The 14,904-nt window shown below is 38.0% G+C and overlaps 1 protein-coding gene across 2 annotated transcripts in view; it reads left to right on the forward strand.

The window, feature by feature from the left end:
• The window catches only part of ATP10D (ATPase phospholipid transporting 10D (putative)), a 34,862-nt gene that overhangs the window by 15,697 nt on the left and 4,261 nt on the right, over positions 1-14,904 (forward strand). For both annotated transcript variants that reach the window (XM_072334447.1, XM_072334448.1), the window contains exons 7-19: positions 519-650; positions 1,586-1,713; positions 1,862-2,114; positions 4,247-4,482; positions 5,096-5,284; positions 6,885-7,500; positions 8,220-8,329; positions 9,158-9,284; positions 10,580-10,764; positions 11,505-11,814; positions 12,433-12,509; positions 12,957-13,082; positions 13,513-13,713. In XM_072334447.1, coding sequence (XP_072190548.1) covers positions 519-650; positions 1,586-1,713; positions 1,862-2,114; positions 4,247-4,482; positions 5,096-5,284; positions 6,885-7,500; positions 8,220-8,329; positions 9,158-9,284; positions 10,580-10,764; positions 11,505-11,814; positions 12,433-12,509; positions 12,957-13,082; positions 13,513-13,713 — 2,690 coding nt within the window. The remainder of the gene's footprint in view (positions 1-518; positions 651-1,585; positions 1,714-1,861; positions 2,115-4,246; positions 4,483-5,095; positions 5,285-6,884; positions 7,501-8,219; positions 8,330-9,157; positions 9,285-10,579; positions 10,765-11,504; positions 11,815-12,432; positions 12,510-12,956; positions 13,083-13,512; positions 13,714-14,904) is intronic.

The following is a 14,904-nucleotide window of genomic DNA, read 5'->3' on the forward strand; positions in this document are numbered from 1 at the left end:
GCAAGCCTGCTCTGTTCTGTGAACGGGTCCTTGTTCTTAACTGTTACCCACAATGACAGATCAAGGTTTTGAAATGAACATTGAGATACCTGCCTTTGGTAGATTTTTTTCTGGTCCTGAATTGAACTTGATGCTGTTCTTCAGTTGAAGGGCAGAAGTTTCAACACTAGACATTATGATGTATTCAGGCAGATAATTGTAATGCAGGTGCAGAATTTTGTAGAAAATATTAGAGACTGTATCAAAAACAGCAGAAAGGAATATAATAGGAATAGTATTTGCAGTATAAAAGATCATATGTAGCTGAGAAATTATGGTTTTGCTTTTTTAGGTTGTTTTTTTTTTTGTTTTTTTTTTTAAGACTATTACTTTAGGATCAGTTAGTTTGCTCATATTTATATTCCCTTTTCACCTATTAGTTTACAGGAATGCCCAGTTTCCCAGAGCTTTAGAAATACAAAGGACTTTCGGTTTTCAAAACTGCAAATAGAGAATTTCAACCTTTGTTGTGGTTACAGGTCATGAAACCAAAGCCATGCTGAATAACAGTGGAGTTCATTACAAGCGCAGTAAATTGGAAAGAAAAGTGAATTCTGATATTCTTTGGTGTGTTCTGCTTCTAATTTTAATGTGTTTAACAGGTGCAATTGGTAAGTGTGAATGTGCAGACTCCTGCTGCTTTTCCCTCTCAGTCTTGGTGTTTTAATTTGGGGCTGATTCATTTCAATAGCTTATTTCAGAAATGGCCTTTCTCCATATCTAATTCTATATCAGCAGCGGGTGCTGCCAAGTTTTAGTTTATGTTGTCATGTTAATCAGTAGTTGGTCAATGGGTATGTTCTTAGTGTGAGTTCTTAAGTCTAAAACCTGCTTCTCCAATTCATTTTCTCGTTTCTCTCACTAATTGCTCTATTGCTCGGTAACACTTGTACGTTGTGTTAGGATTGTTGAGGTAAAATGAAACGCATGTACAGTATTGCAGGGAGAGGCCTAGTTTGAGTAGTAACAAGGACTTTCTATTTTAGGGTTTCATTAAATAGTGAGCTTGAGTTCTAAAATTTGAATGGAATACATTTTATAATGAACCAAACAAGTGGTTAAAAGGTGTTTATAGAACTTTGTCAAGTTACACTAAATAGACATGTCTGGCATCAGAATAAGGCATAAATGTAAACATAGACAGGGGTTGTGATTTATACTGTTTCTTTTTAGTGACAGTATGTGTCTCACAGTGCTGTAAGGTGACCAGAGTGGCTTCTTGACATGCCACAGCTGAAAACTGGACAAACAAAGATGGGAAATTTAATAACTAGAGTTTGGGGTAGGAAAAAAAAATAGGTGTTTATGAAACATAGCTAATATTCTCTTAGCTTTTGCATAGGTGTGTAGATGTACTGTTGACACAATTGCAGTAAAACATTTATTCATATGTGCATTAACATTTCATGCAGTTTATTGGGATTCCTATTGAGGAAAATACTTGTCTGGAAGCTTAGAAAAAATTGCTGTGTAACAAGCAATTGTTACATGACACCTGAACTGTACTACAGTCAACATAAATTATTCACTTGTTCTTATTTTCTAGGCCATGGAATGTGGTTAAGTAGGTATTCAGAAATACCTTTTTTTAACATCCCGGAGCCAGATGGGAAATCGATTTCTTCTGTGTTAGCAGGGTTCAATATGTTCTGGACAATGATCATTTTATTACAGGTAACTTTGGTTTGCTTTGAGCATGAGCCATATCCTGATCTAACTTAGGTATTTGAAGTAACTCTTCAGTTTCAGAAGAGTTAGTTCATAGTTCATGACGTAGCTAAGGAATTTGGTTTTATTTCATCCTTGTGTTTTTTTTCAATAGGTCTTGATCCCTATTTCTCTATATGTTTCAATTGAAATTGTCAAACTGGGACAAGTTTATTTAATACAGAATGACATTGATTTTTACCATGAGAAAACAGACTCTACAATTCAGTGTCGAGCATTGAATATTGCCGAAGACCTTGGCCAGATTCAGTATATCTTCTCAGACAAGACTGGAACACTCACTGAAAATAAGATGGTTTTTCGGAGATGTAGCATTGCAGGACAGGAATATTGCCATGAGGAAAATGGTAAGACGCTAAATCCATGCTGTAGTAGTCCTTTTTCCTTTCTCAGAGGAACTTCAGGTTCTGATGAAGATGGGTGTTTATGAGGTTTGTATGGCAATATGTACTTACACAAGGTGTGAATTTGTACTGGTCTTATTTGGATCTCTCCCCATTGTTTGGAACACTTTATATGCAGTGTACGAAGAGACTTGAAGATGAATGTAAGGTGCTGCTTTGCAGATAGTTAAGTCTGAACATTTTGATGCCACACACAGAATGCTTTTTACTTGCTGACTTACATAAAGTGTTTGATTCAGCTGCCTATTTTATTAACTAAATAAAAGCACAAAGAATTTACTATCATTACTGTATGTTAACTGCATACATTTGCTCTTTCACTGGTGGACATCAAAGGCGAAGTGCTGACAGGCGGATACACCAATCACAACTATGTATTAACCACTTCCTGTGGTTTTGCTGCCAGATGGAATCACTCTTTCTGCAAGCAACAGGCACACCCTGCTGGTCACAGCATGCATGGGCTCTTCTTTTGTTCACAGTCACAGCAACAGATGGTTACAAACCATTTTAACAGTAATTTCCTCACATATTTTGAAAATCATGCTATGTGAGTGTCACGATGATTCCTTGGCTTTGCATAATTATGCTGGGAAGGATCTCAAGAGCAAAGTGAAAAGAAATGTATTATAAGTTTAGAATTTGATGAATGATTAACTTTAAAGAGTAGAATATATTTTCAGAGCATTTCTTAAAGAAATGAAAAGCATTTCAGAAGAGATGTGTTGTGACGAGCTATGAGATATGGTTTAGTGGCTTGTGGTAGCAGTGGTAATGGGAGGATGGTTGGACTAGGTGATCTTGTAGGTCCTTTCAACTTTGTGATTCTATGTGACTGATCTAAGTCTCTTTGTGCTTGGGAGAATATGTCTGCCATGTAGTTCTACTACTTCCCCTAAGAATTCACTTTTCTATCAATACTATCAGTGTGTTAATTATGTTTATAATTATTTCCTATTGTACCCTGGCTTTTATTTGGAGATATAGCATGTTCTTCCTGACAAATCTAGAAATTGTGTGCTCTGAAAATCAGTCTGAAAAATGTTGGAGGTCCTGTGTTTAACTCTGATTTTCCTTTGGTCAGTTGTACAAAGCTGCCATTTGCATGGCTCCTATGGCATGCAGTAAGAGAAGCACTACAAATCAGTTCAGTCTTTGGCATGTGACTCACTTAGTCCGTACATATATTTCTGTTTTTGTATCTTTGTTGCCCAGAGCAAAAGGCAACAGAGATTTTGCTGCCTTGTAGTAAAATTTCCATATAGGTGCCCATATGCAGCGTTATATCTAAATCTACTTGTGCTTTTTAGACTATCACAGAATCACAGAATTTTTCAAGGTTGGAAAAGACCTAGAAGATCATCTAGTCCAACCATTACCAATACTTCCCAGCTAAATCATATTCCTCCCAGCTAAATCATATTCTACTATGGCAGTAGAGTGCTGTGATATTACAGGAGGTGCCACCTATGTTACTTCAACTACGGTGTGCAATCTCCTCGGCAGGCAGGGAGCATAAGTAGAATAGGTGTGTGTTGTCTAAATCTGTCTGTGCAGACATACAGCTATCTTTTTGAATTCTTTAATGTGTTTTCAGAACTTCTGTTGGTGGCCAGTTCATTGCCTTCTTGTACATTTTGTTCTGGTGTTTCATGTCTTCTTGAAGTTTTTGTGTTATCTGATCTGAGTCTGTTTTGTCACAGTATCAGAATATCGTGTCTCCTATTACCTACAGTGTACCAAGAAAATAGGCTTTTTCCTTTTTCTGTGCAGTTCCACTGGAAAACTGTCATTTGGTTCTCAGCGCTGTTCTCTTCTGAAGGCTGTGTAACCAGCTTACTGTACTGTTTCTGTGATCATTCTTTCTCCCTCTTCTGGATTCTCTCCAGCAGAGCAGCACTCTTGAAGTGCAGTGTCCCAAATGGCAAGTCAGTGTAATAACTTATTATGGTTTGATTTTTTAAAAAAGAGTGAGTTATTTAAACTGTATACGAAGTTCCTTATTTTAAAATTATTTTATTTTAGATAAATTTCTTTTCCCTCACAGAACATAATTTTTCTTTCTATTTCTTTAGCGAAGAGGTTAGAATCCTATGAAGAGAGGGATTTGAAAGATGAGGATTCAGCTGATGGTCCTTGTGCCTCTTTGGGACACATGTCAAAATGGAGGGGACACAACTATGAAGCTGAGAACGAATCTTTAAACAGAAAGTCTTCAAATCTGTTATCTGGTAGCTACTCTGCATTAGAAAGGGAGCATTCATCAAGTGAAGCTCCCTGCTCAGGACATGCTGCTTTCAGCAGCCGCATTGTAAGTAAAAGTTGTTAGTTTTGATACTGAATTTTTGAAGTAACTCATGAAGGAAAATCTTTTTACTTCCATTTTAATAGAGTGCTTGTGATTTAAGACATCCTTTCTCTTCCATCAAAATGAGACTTCCCATTGTTGCTTGGCTGCAGCCTACTTGCAAGCTGATGTTGCGGATATTTACTGCATTACAAAGATGTGTTTTTTGGATGTTGCTGATGTGATTTCATGATCATTCTGCTAAAATGACAAGCTTCATTTTCAATAAAATTTGTTCCTTTGCCTTAAGAAGGCATTTTATTTTGGTTTCAATAGGAAATATCTAGGTAACCAACATTAATCCCATTGCATTTAGTGGAGATTACAAGGATTAAAAACATCTGTAGCTGATTTTACTGCCAGAGACCAATATCATTTTGAAATTGTCTGCCATTGGTTTCTCAGGTCATCTGGTAGCAGTGTCTGGGGAATTATTATTTTCTCCTCAGGTATGAGCTTTCTATATAAAGTAAGTCTAGAATGAACTTGCAACACTGAAATTGTATGTGCTAGAAGCCCCGTTTGGGGTTTCCAGGGTTTGTATCCTAATTCACAGCTTTGTTTGTTTAATCCACAGGAAACAGATGTTATACCAGATACACAACTGCTGGAGAAATTTAGACATATTTCTTCTCTTTCCTATCAAGAATCAGAAGATGCTATAAGCAAGTTAGCTTTGGAGACAATGTACATCACTGACTTCTTTCTCGCTTTGGCAATCTGTAATACTGTTGTCGTTTCAATCCCCAATCAGCCACGTCAAAAGGTAAGAAGGTATTATATTTGTCTATATCAGCATATTTATAAATGAGTTTCCTTTAGTTTGATTGCAGAAGGAGAAAAAAAATAACTGGTATTCAGAATCTGAACCTGCAAGCTTGGTGGTGCTTAACTTTCACAAAATACATTTTGAGATTAAATTGCAGTTATGGATTGTTAGAGTTTCTTTGTGTTTTTTTTTTGTTTTTTTTTTTGCTGTATTCTATTATCTTTTACCAGATATGTATACAGCTTCCTTTAAGAGTGCCCTAACACTCAAATCGCCTTTACAAATAAGTTATTGTTCGCTGAAAAATATGAATAGTTCTGGAAGACTTCTAAAATACTGCAACTGAAAAAGCTCTTACCTGTTATTGACTGTATTGAAATAGAATTCTAGCAAGTCTATGGTGGATCAAGGTTAATGAGTGTAATAATTTAAAGAAAAAAAATGCTTTTCAATATGGTCAGTGTAAGGTGGTCTCATCTTCAGTATATAATGCATTTGTTAGACTGTCCTGATTTAGTAATCAAGAGACTTGATTTAATGTTTAATGTTTTTCTGAAACCACTTCTTATTTTCAGAACACACATCTAATATTTATTAAAGGTATTTTTTCCTTTTTAAAATCAGTTGATTTTTTTTCAAGGTGGGAGTTTTGTAACCCCATCTGTTCTGATTGTGTGGCAGGATAACCCCTAAGTTCAGCCTTGATTTCCCCCCCCCCCCCACAAATGGGATAAAGATTTGTTGACTTCATCTTTTGGAAAAAATAAAATAAAATAAAATAAAATAAAATAAAATAAAATAAAATAAAATAAAATAAAATAAAATAAAATAAAATAAAATAAAATAAAATAGTGACATGTGGAGGAGTAGGTTTTGGTGTTTATGTAGGTAATGCACATACACATATGGCTGGAGACATTTCCAAAAGGTCCCCCTGTGGAGAAGAATAAAAACGTATTGGTAAAGAACTGTATTTTTAGCATTACTAGTGGCTAGTCACTGTGAGAAGTATGGAGCTGGCTCACTATTTGCAGCTATCTTGCCAATTGAGAATAAGTATCTAGTTCCATTCACCAGAGCTTTTAAAAGTTCCATTCCTTAAACATTTCACAGAATCACAGAATTATAGGGGTTGGAAGGGACCTCTAGAGATCATCGAGTCCAACCCCCCTGCCAAAGCAGGCTCCCTACACCACGTCGCACAGGTAGGCGTCCAGGCGGGTCTTGAATATCTCCAGAGAAGGAGACTCCACCACCTCCCTGGGCAGCCTGTTCCAGTTACATCTTACAGTTCTTCTTTCTAGAAAGAAGTATTACATGGAGTCATTAATCAAACTGGCAATACATGCAGTTTTCAGATCTGAAGTATTTTTACAATTTGTGTAGTTGGAATGGGTGAAGCTCTTACAGAAGCTGTTTGGTGTATTTATATGGTAATATGTTTAGTTGAGCTGGCTATTTTTAATACAAGTGATTGTAGTTTTTCAAGTTTTACTACATTCATTATGAAACATATGGGTTTGTAAGCTGTCTTTCTTTAATTAAATAACATATGAAGACTTTAAGATCTATACTTTCTCTGACTGTTCTGTTCCAGATGAGACGCTCCTTGCTGGGAAGAATGCCTATTAAATCCCTTGAGGAAATCAGACAGATGTTCCAGAGGTTGTCAGTCCCTAGACTAAGTTCCTCCCCACTTCCAAGTGTAAAAGAGTCATCATCTGAAAACCCAAATAGTTTTGTGAGCAAACTGTCTATCTTCAGAATGAAACTGGCTTCACCTGCTTTGGATGGGGCTGCTAAAAGTGCTGCTGAGCCTCACAGTCCTGACAGCCCAGAGAATCCCCAGTTACCCAAAGAACATTGTACAGTGAATGTAGCTGCTGGCTGTGAAACCCACAGCACTGAGTCATCTTTTGAATGGTCTCCTTTACCTAAGCTTTGTTATGAAGCTGAAAGTCCAGATGAAGCTGCCTTGGTCCATGCTGCTAAGGCTTATAAGTGTATTTTACACTCTAGGACTCCTGATCAAGTAACTGTGGATTTCGCAGGTCTGGGATCATTAACATTTCAGCTGTTGCACATCCTGCCTTTTGATTCAGTGAGAAAAAGGATGTCAGTGGTGGTTCGGCATCCAGTCTCCAAGCAAGTGGTGGTTTACACAAAAGGTGCAGACTCAGTCATGATGGATTTGCTGGGGACTGCATCTGAAGGTATTTGTAGAACTTTTAATTCTTCGTTCACCTTTATCATTCTTCAGTACAGTTGAATGCAGGCCCTGATTTCTAAGAAGAGCCAAGTAATGAAGCATAACTACTATCCCTGAGTTGCTTTTAGGAAACCCATAAAGGTATTACAACTTCTTACCTTCATATGGCTGTGCTGTATGCCATTCTGAAAACTGAGAACAGAGAGCTAGCAATAATTCAGAAATTTTGTGGTGTCTAAGCAGACCTCTTGGAGCCAACTGTAGTATTTCCAGTTGTGAAGTAAGGTCATCTGCTGAAATAGTTGTCTCCTGTGGTGGTGTGACAGGTGTTTATTAGGATGAGATGCTTTCATTGCTTTTTGACTGTTCTTATTTTTTCTGGATTACCAACTATTTCCGTGTTTCTAGATGTGATAATAATATCCTGTGCTTGCAAAATTATGTGCTGCCTCCTGCTGGGTGCAGTTGTTTTTGATATGCTAGTATGTATAAAGACATATGAGTGCCAGACTGGTTCCCCCTCACTGCTTGTGCAGACCGGCCCTCTCCATGCATTCTAATGATACAGCCACAGTAGAGTGTGCAAACGTGAAAGTATGTTCAGGGTTCAAATAAAACCTGTTAATGTTTTGATGTTTTTAAACCATATTTAGACCTTCAAAATTTTCCAGTAAATTTACTCTTAAGAATGAACATTTAATTTACTTTCTTTACTTTTTATAGTAGACACCAAGAATTCAGAAATGGAACAGAAGAATATTAAAGAGAGAACCCAGAAGCATCTGGATGACTATGCCAGAAAGGGACTGCGCACTCTTTGTATTGCTAAAAAGGTGGTTTCTTATATGTATTTTTAAGAATGTTTACAGTCTATGACAAGCAGGAGCGTTTTTTCCAGTGGAACAGATGTCAGTACTTATAAACCAGATGTTCCCATTGCCACGTTTCATTTATCCTTTCTTTCAGGAGGTATTTGTAAACTGACAAACAAAAAAATTCTGTCTTCAGTTAGATTCACATACCTGTTGTCACTTTAGGATGCCAAACAGTTTTAATAGCCTAATTCTAGAACAAGGGACATAAAATGTCCTGATTTTATTACATGAGCCCTGAGCAGCTGTGAACCTTGCCCTGGTTGGATTTATTTTTTTTTCCAGATACAGAAAATAAATGTAGTCAGGCCTGTCTTACTGGGTCTCACACAGTCTGTTGTGTTATAGGGTCTATATGCAAAACTAGGTGATGTTATGAGATTCCATTATAAATAAAAAACTGCTCAGATGTATAATTCCATAACAACTGAAACAGGAAACTCTCATGCAAAGTGAAAGCACAGGCTGTGTAACCGTACAATCATCAAGCTCTACCAAGCTGTGCAGTGACAATGAGGCAATTAAAGAACAGTAAGGAGGATACTGTGCTCCTTGGCCTCTCTGCCTTCCATCTAAATGGAAATATATCAAGCAACTCCAGGTGCCTGCAAGCTTTTGGTTAGCAGCCTGACCTGTGAATCATACTAAGTCTGTGGACACACTGGGGTACACATGTAACTGCACTGTCAGGGCTGCTCTTCAGGTTTAGTATATGGATAACAGAAATGGCTCTGAGGGATGCTCTTAGAAAGTACATTTACATCTTCCATGTTTTCTTTCCCTCTGTAGGTGATGAGTGATGAAGAATATGCAGAGTGGTTAAATAAACACTTTTTAGCAGAAACCAGCATTGACAATAGGGAGGAGCTGCTGCTGGAATCCGCCATCAGGCTTGAAACCAAACTAACTTTGCTTGGTAGGTAAGAAAATGCTGCAAATCATGGGAAATCCCTTATGATGGTTATAACCTGAATTCACTGTATGAACCTCTATTTGTATAATGTATAGCGTTCTACACATCTAGAATTTGTTGACACTCCTGGATGTGCATAAATCTTGCTGAACATTTGTTATAGTTGCAAAACCTACTGAAGGCAGTTTGTGATGATCTATTGCTTGTCAGGCACAATGTTTTACTTTTCTTCTGTGTGCACCAGAGCTTTTGAGCGTTATCATAATAAGCATATGAAATGATGGCAACTAATCACAGAAACACTTCTGGACTTATTTTATGCTGTTGTTGAATTTTGCGTGGGGTAGGTATGCATAGTGAAACTGACTCCTGTTGGAGTAAGAAGGGATCACATACCTCAGGAAGGGAGCGTAGTGTGTTTAGAGTGCTCAAGCTGAAACAGTTTATTTCCTCTCTTCCCTTGGTATCTGTCAGAGAAGCTCGCATTCAAAAAATTCCAGCATCTTCCTTTCTGAAACTATTTTGACTTGCATCAGCAAAGGATTTTCATTTTCCAGGTTACTAGTGGACATGATCTCTGTGACCTTGTTAGCACAGAAATTGCTATAGCATCACCAGTTTGCCTGACCTTTTGGCCATCCTCATAAGACAGTCTGCATTAAATACAAATTGCTCATTGGAATCCCTCACTAGAAACACTTTAAGAGAGAAAACTTTACTCTATTTATTCTATTGTTTATTTGTCAAAATGACTCTAGCTGCAAGTGGCTGAAGTTTTGGGTTTTTTTTTAATAAGCTTTCTTAGCCTGAGTATCCCACAGCCCAAGCCATGTCTCCAGGTTGTGCTTTAGTACTGAAAATGTCCAATACTATATCATAGGCATTAGTGCTTTTCAGCAATGGCTTTGCTTAGTGTAATACGTTACCTTGTCATTAACAGAGCAGATGATTTTGTAAGCTCAGTTTAGGATACAGGCATGCATGCTTCGTTTATTCAAGGATATTACTGTCAAATATTCCATTCTCCTATAGTTTTTAACTCCCAATGCAACATATGATGTGGAGTACTGATAACCAAAAATCATAAAACCATGACAGGAGGGTACATGTCAACATACCCATAACATATGATGGACTTTGGGACAGAAGGATGAGGAAGGGGGAGATTCCCAGGCGTATTGTAGCAGGGTGTCTGTTCTGGAATGTGGATACGCACAGGGACTATCTTGTCCTGTCACACTTGCAGACTTGCTTCTGGAAAAACTGCAGTGCTAATCCATCTGCTCGTCTAAATTAAGGTGCCACTGGCATTGAAGATCGCCTGCAGGATGGTGTTCCAGACACAATACAGGCATTACGGAAAGCAGGAATAAAAATATGGATGCTGACAGGTGACAAGAGAGAGACAGCTGTCAACATTGCCTATGCTTGTAAATTGCTGGAGCCAGATGACAAAATCTTCACGCTCAAATCACAAAGTAGAGTGAGTAGAAAATTACACCGTTTTTCAGTGTTCAAGAGGGTGTTTTGTTTTGTTTTCTCTGCAAAAAACAAGTAGGGATACAGTCAGGCAGTATCACAGGACTGTACAGGAAAATAATATATATTCTCTGTTTTCCCATCTGACATCATCACTTGAAAGATGAAAATATTCAAAAACTGATCTATTTTTTTTTCCTGATGGGTAAAATATAGAATACCTTATGTAGTATCTGTTTCTTTATATATTCTATCAACTGTCACTATTTTAATTGATTGCTAAATTTCTCTTTATGCTAGGTGAGAAAGTTGACCTGCATCATATTCTATTAGATATTTCAGATAGCTGTGAGTTTACAGCATATTAGCAATATAGAAATTATCACCATCAAAATGGTGTCAAATTATGTTGTGTTCTACTTTGTCATATTCTACCTCAACCATGCCTTTTTTTTTTCTGGTAGTCTTTTAATATTTTTCTAATGTGATTCAGTGTTTTCAACTCCCAAACCAATCTAATTAATGACCCACTATTTAGCTTTGCTTTTACCCTCTATACTACATCCTTTGTGATTTTAAAGGGTTATTCAGCCTCATGCCTGAATCCCATTTGTATTCTACAAAGTGAGAGAAATATGCTACACATTGATAACAACTGGCATTTTCTCCATATTTCCTTTATAAATTGGAAAGGGAGCCAGGATACAAACGGTGTTTAGTAAGATGCTTTTCTCTTGTCTTTAGGATGCTTGTGCTGTGATGATGAACAATATTTTAGAATGCATGCAGAAAAACACTTCTGACCAAAAAAAGGGAAATCAGAAACTTGGGAACGTCTCTGTAAGTCCTTCTACCCAAGCTCATGGCTTCAGCGCAGGCCTAGTTATTGATGGAAGGACTTTAGAGCATGTCCTTCAGGACAACCTGCAGAATATTTTCTTGGAGCTCACAGAAAAATGCCGAGCCGTAGTTTGCTGCCAAGCTACACCACTGCAGAAGAGTGTGCTGGTCAGACTGGTGCGAAATAAGCTAAAGGCAATGACGTTAGCTGTAGGTGAGTCTCATGGTTTCCTTCTTTTCTCTGAGAAGAAGGCAGTTTCTTCTCTCCTTTATTTTTCTCAACATCTGTTTCAAAATTAAATTACAAGATAATCCTTTGAATAATAGTTGTCTTTAGCATAACATGGTGGTAGTTTTTAAAGCTAACAAATTTAGTCTGTACTTGGTAATCTAAAGCAACAAAGAACAGCAGCAGTCATGTACAGCATTATGTGATGTATGAAGGGCAAGTGAGGGGATTTTCCTTGTCCTTCATCAGAGCCCACAAAATAGTGAGGGAGAAGGGAAATGACTAAGTATGATTTAAAACACCCATATTTTCTGTCCAAGCGTACTGACTAAATTCTAACAAAAGGAGCAGTTAATATCCACTTATAGAATACCACTCAACTCAGTCAGGCCTCCTACATGCTAATCTTTTTTTCCATAGAGTATTCCATAGGCTGCATTGCTGGCTATGAAGGAGGTTTTCTCTGAATTGTGTGGTGTTATGTATTTGTCTATGTATTTGTGTTACCTCCATTGCAATGTGATAGCCAGTAAAGCTGCTTCCAGGCTGTGTTTCAGCTAACTTAAGAGGGCTTAGTTGTTATTTCTTCTCTTTTCTCTGTAGGTGATGGTGCCAACGATGTCAGTATGATCCAGGTAGCTGACACTGGTGTGGGAATCTTGGGCCAAGAAGGCATGCAGGTAGCGTGTACAAGACAGACAGAAGTGACATCAGATTCCACTTCAAATCTGTTTAATGCTCACTCTGGAGGCCCAGCAGCTCCAAAGCCCATTGCTGTATTTGAGGGAAGGTGTGCAAGACCTTGCACGTATCTGGAAGTGCTCAGAAGCTGAAGGGTGCAGATGTTCAAACTCTAAATAACAGAACTTGCTGCCTGTCACTGAACTCCCCTTTATGTATTTTGGCTGCTTGTTTTGCGGCGTGAAGTATCAGGGATTTCTTTGGAGCTGCTGGTGTAAAGTATTGTGCAGAGGAGTTCAGATCTCTATAAGGCAAGGCTGGTGTACACTGTATATTTAAAAATCATAAAATAAGAGTTTCCAGCATTATATCAGTTCTTTGCTGGTCAGTATTGAAGCCTGTTAGCAGTTTGGATATATCAGTGCTTTCCTCTATGTGTGTTCCAGGCTGTGATGGCAAGTGACTTCGCAATTTCTCAGTTCAGGCATCTCAGGAAACTGCTGCTTGTCCATGGTCATTGGTGTTATACCAGGCTTACCAACATGGTACTCTACTTCTTCTACAAGAACGTGGTATGTAGCTGTCCTGTCCTAGGGAAAGCAGTTTGCTTATTTGACAGCACTGAAGGGCCTACTGGGGCTCCATATTATTTTTTAGTTTCTGGTGTTAATGGATTCAAAAATATGCAAAGAGCATGTGTCAAACAACTGGGTTTCCAACTGAAAGCCATTGTCGAATTTGTTTAAAAAGTGGATAGCAGGCATTAATTAATGTACTCATAGCACGAATATTTAAACAAGCTGTGTAGCCTGTTTTGAAATGTAAAGATGTGTGCTAGCCAAATATAATTTCAAGGTGTGGGATTGGCAGGGACTTTATAGCAATTATACATAATTTTTCATAGATTACTGTAACCAGACCTACAACCTGCCTATTTTCCTCTTGGATTTTAAAACACTTGCCTACTGGTAACATGTTATCATCTCATCATTGACTTTTCAGGCCTACGTGAACCTCTTATTCTGGTACCAGTTCTTCTGTGGGTTTTCAGGCACATCAATGACTGACTATTGGATCTTGATTTTTTTCAATCTCCTTTTTACATCGGTGCCTCCCATCATTTATGGTGTCTTGGACAAAGATGTGTCTGCAGAGATACTCATGCAGATCCCACAGCTGTACATGATGAGCCAGAAATCTGTGGTAGGTTAAAGATTTGCCTGAAGCAAATTAAAGTGGTCAGCATTTTGAGCCATTTCTTTCTTTCCTTTGTGGTTCACATCAGGCAGACATGAAGTTTAAAACCACTTTCTCTGTTAGGTACAAATCTGTACTCTGTGCATGAATAAAAGCTGGGCTTTTTTTCTGCTAGGTTAATTTTCTGTAGCCTGGTTGGAGATCGGTGTTTTATGAGTCACAGTGTTTTGATAAAGTAGATGTTACAGGCCTCAGGATTTGGTCCTTTGTTCTGGTGAAACAGAATACAGTGAGCTGAGAGGAAGTTTTTGGGCAACTTAATCCAAAATACTGCATCATACAAGTGCTTTTTTGTAAAAACTTCTATCAAAATTTTTTTCTTTTTTTTCCCATCTTGGTATTGTCTTGCTCTGTGGTTGTAGTTGTTAAGTGGTGTATCATTTCTTTTCTTGCATGGAAGCACAGTGAAGTAACTGCTTTGAATTAAGTGTACAATAAAAGAAAGAGCAGTGTTTTAAAAAATGTAAGTAAGTCATAATGTTGCACCATTATGTCATAAGCTATAAGCGTAGACAGTAAGTTGGATTCATCTTCAGTAATTTAAAGCACTGCCCTGACATGGACAAATGAGGAGTCTAGTTTCCCACACCATCTACAGAGAGAAATTCAGTTCAGGAAAGGGCTGAATTACTTTTTGGAATAACCCATTTCTCCTTACTAATGAGAGGGGAAATCCTAAGTGAGTAGACTGTGCTTCTGCATGCCTCAGCTGATTGTTTGAAGGAGTGCAATATAACTAAGCCAGGGCATATGCAGCTATAGTTTCATCAGTTTGCTGCCACTGAATGGGGAGGGCTCATTCCTCCTTATTTTCCCTCTTCTTTTCTTCCAGTTCCCTATTTTCACCCTTGTAGATAGGTTACCTCCCTTTTGCCAGTTCTGCCGTTCATCAGTTTCTTCCAGGAGCTGATTTAACTCACTACAACAGCAAAGTTGTAGTGAGATTCCCAGCAGAAAATGTCACGTCCCACTTTTAAGGGGATGGAAGGAGTGACCAGGGGAAAATGATTTTTCACATTCTAGTGAATTTAGTTAGCTCACATTAGAGTCCTGTACACACAGAGGAGTAAATGAGCATAAATTAAAAGACCGAAGCAAATGCACAAAAAGGAAGGGAACGGAGGTGGGAGAAACGTG

The sequence above is a fragment of the Excalfactoria chinensis genome, chromosome 4 (genome assembly GCF_039878825.1).
Source record: "Excalfactoria chinensis isolate bCotChi1 chromosome 4, bCotChi1.hap2, whole genome shotgun sequence".
Taxonomy (NCBI): Eukaryota; Metazoa; Chordata; class Aves; order Galliformes; family Phasianidae; genus Excalfactoria; species Excalfactoria chinensis.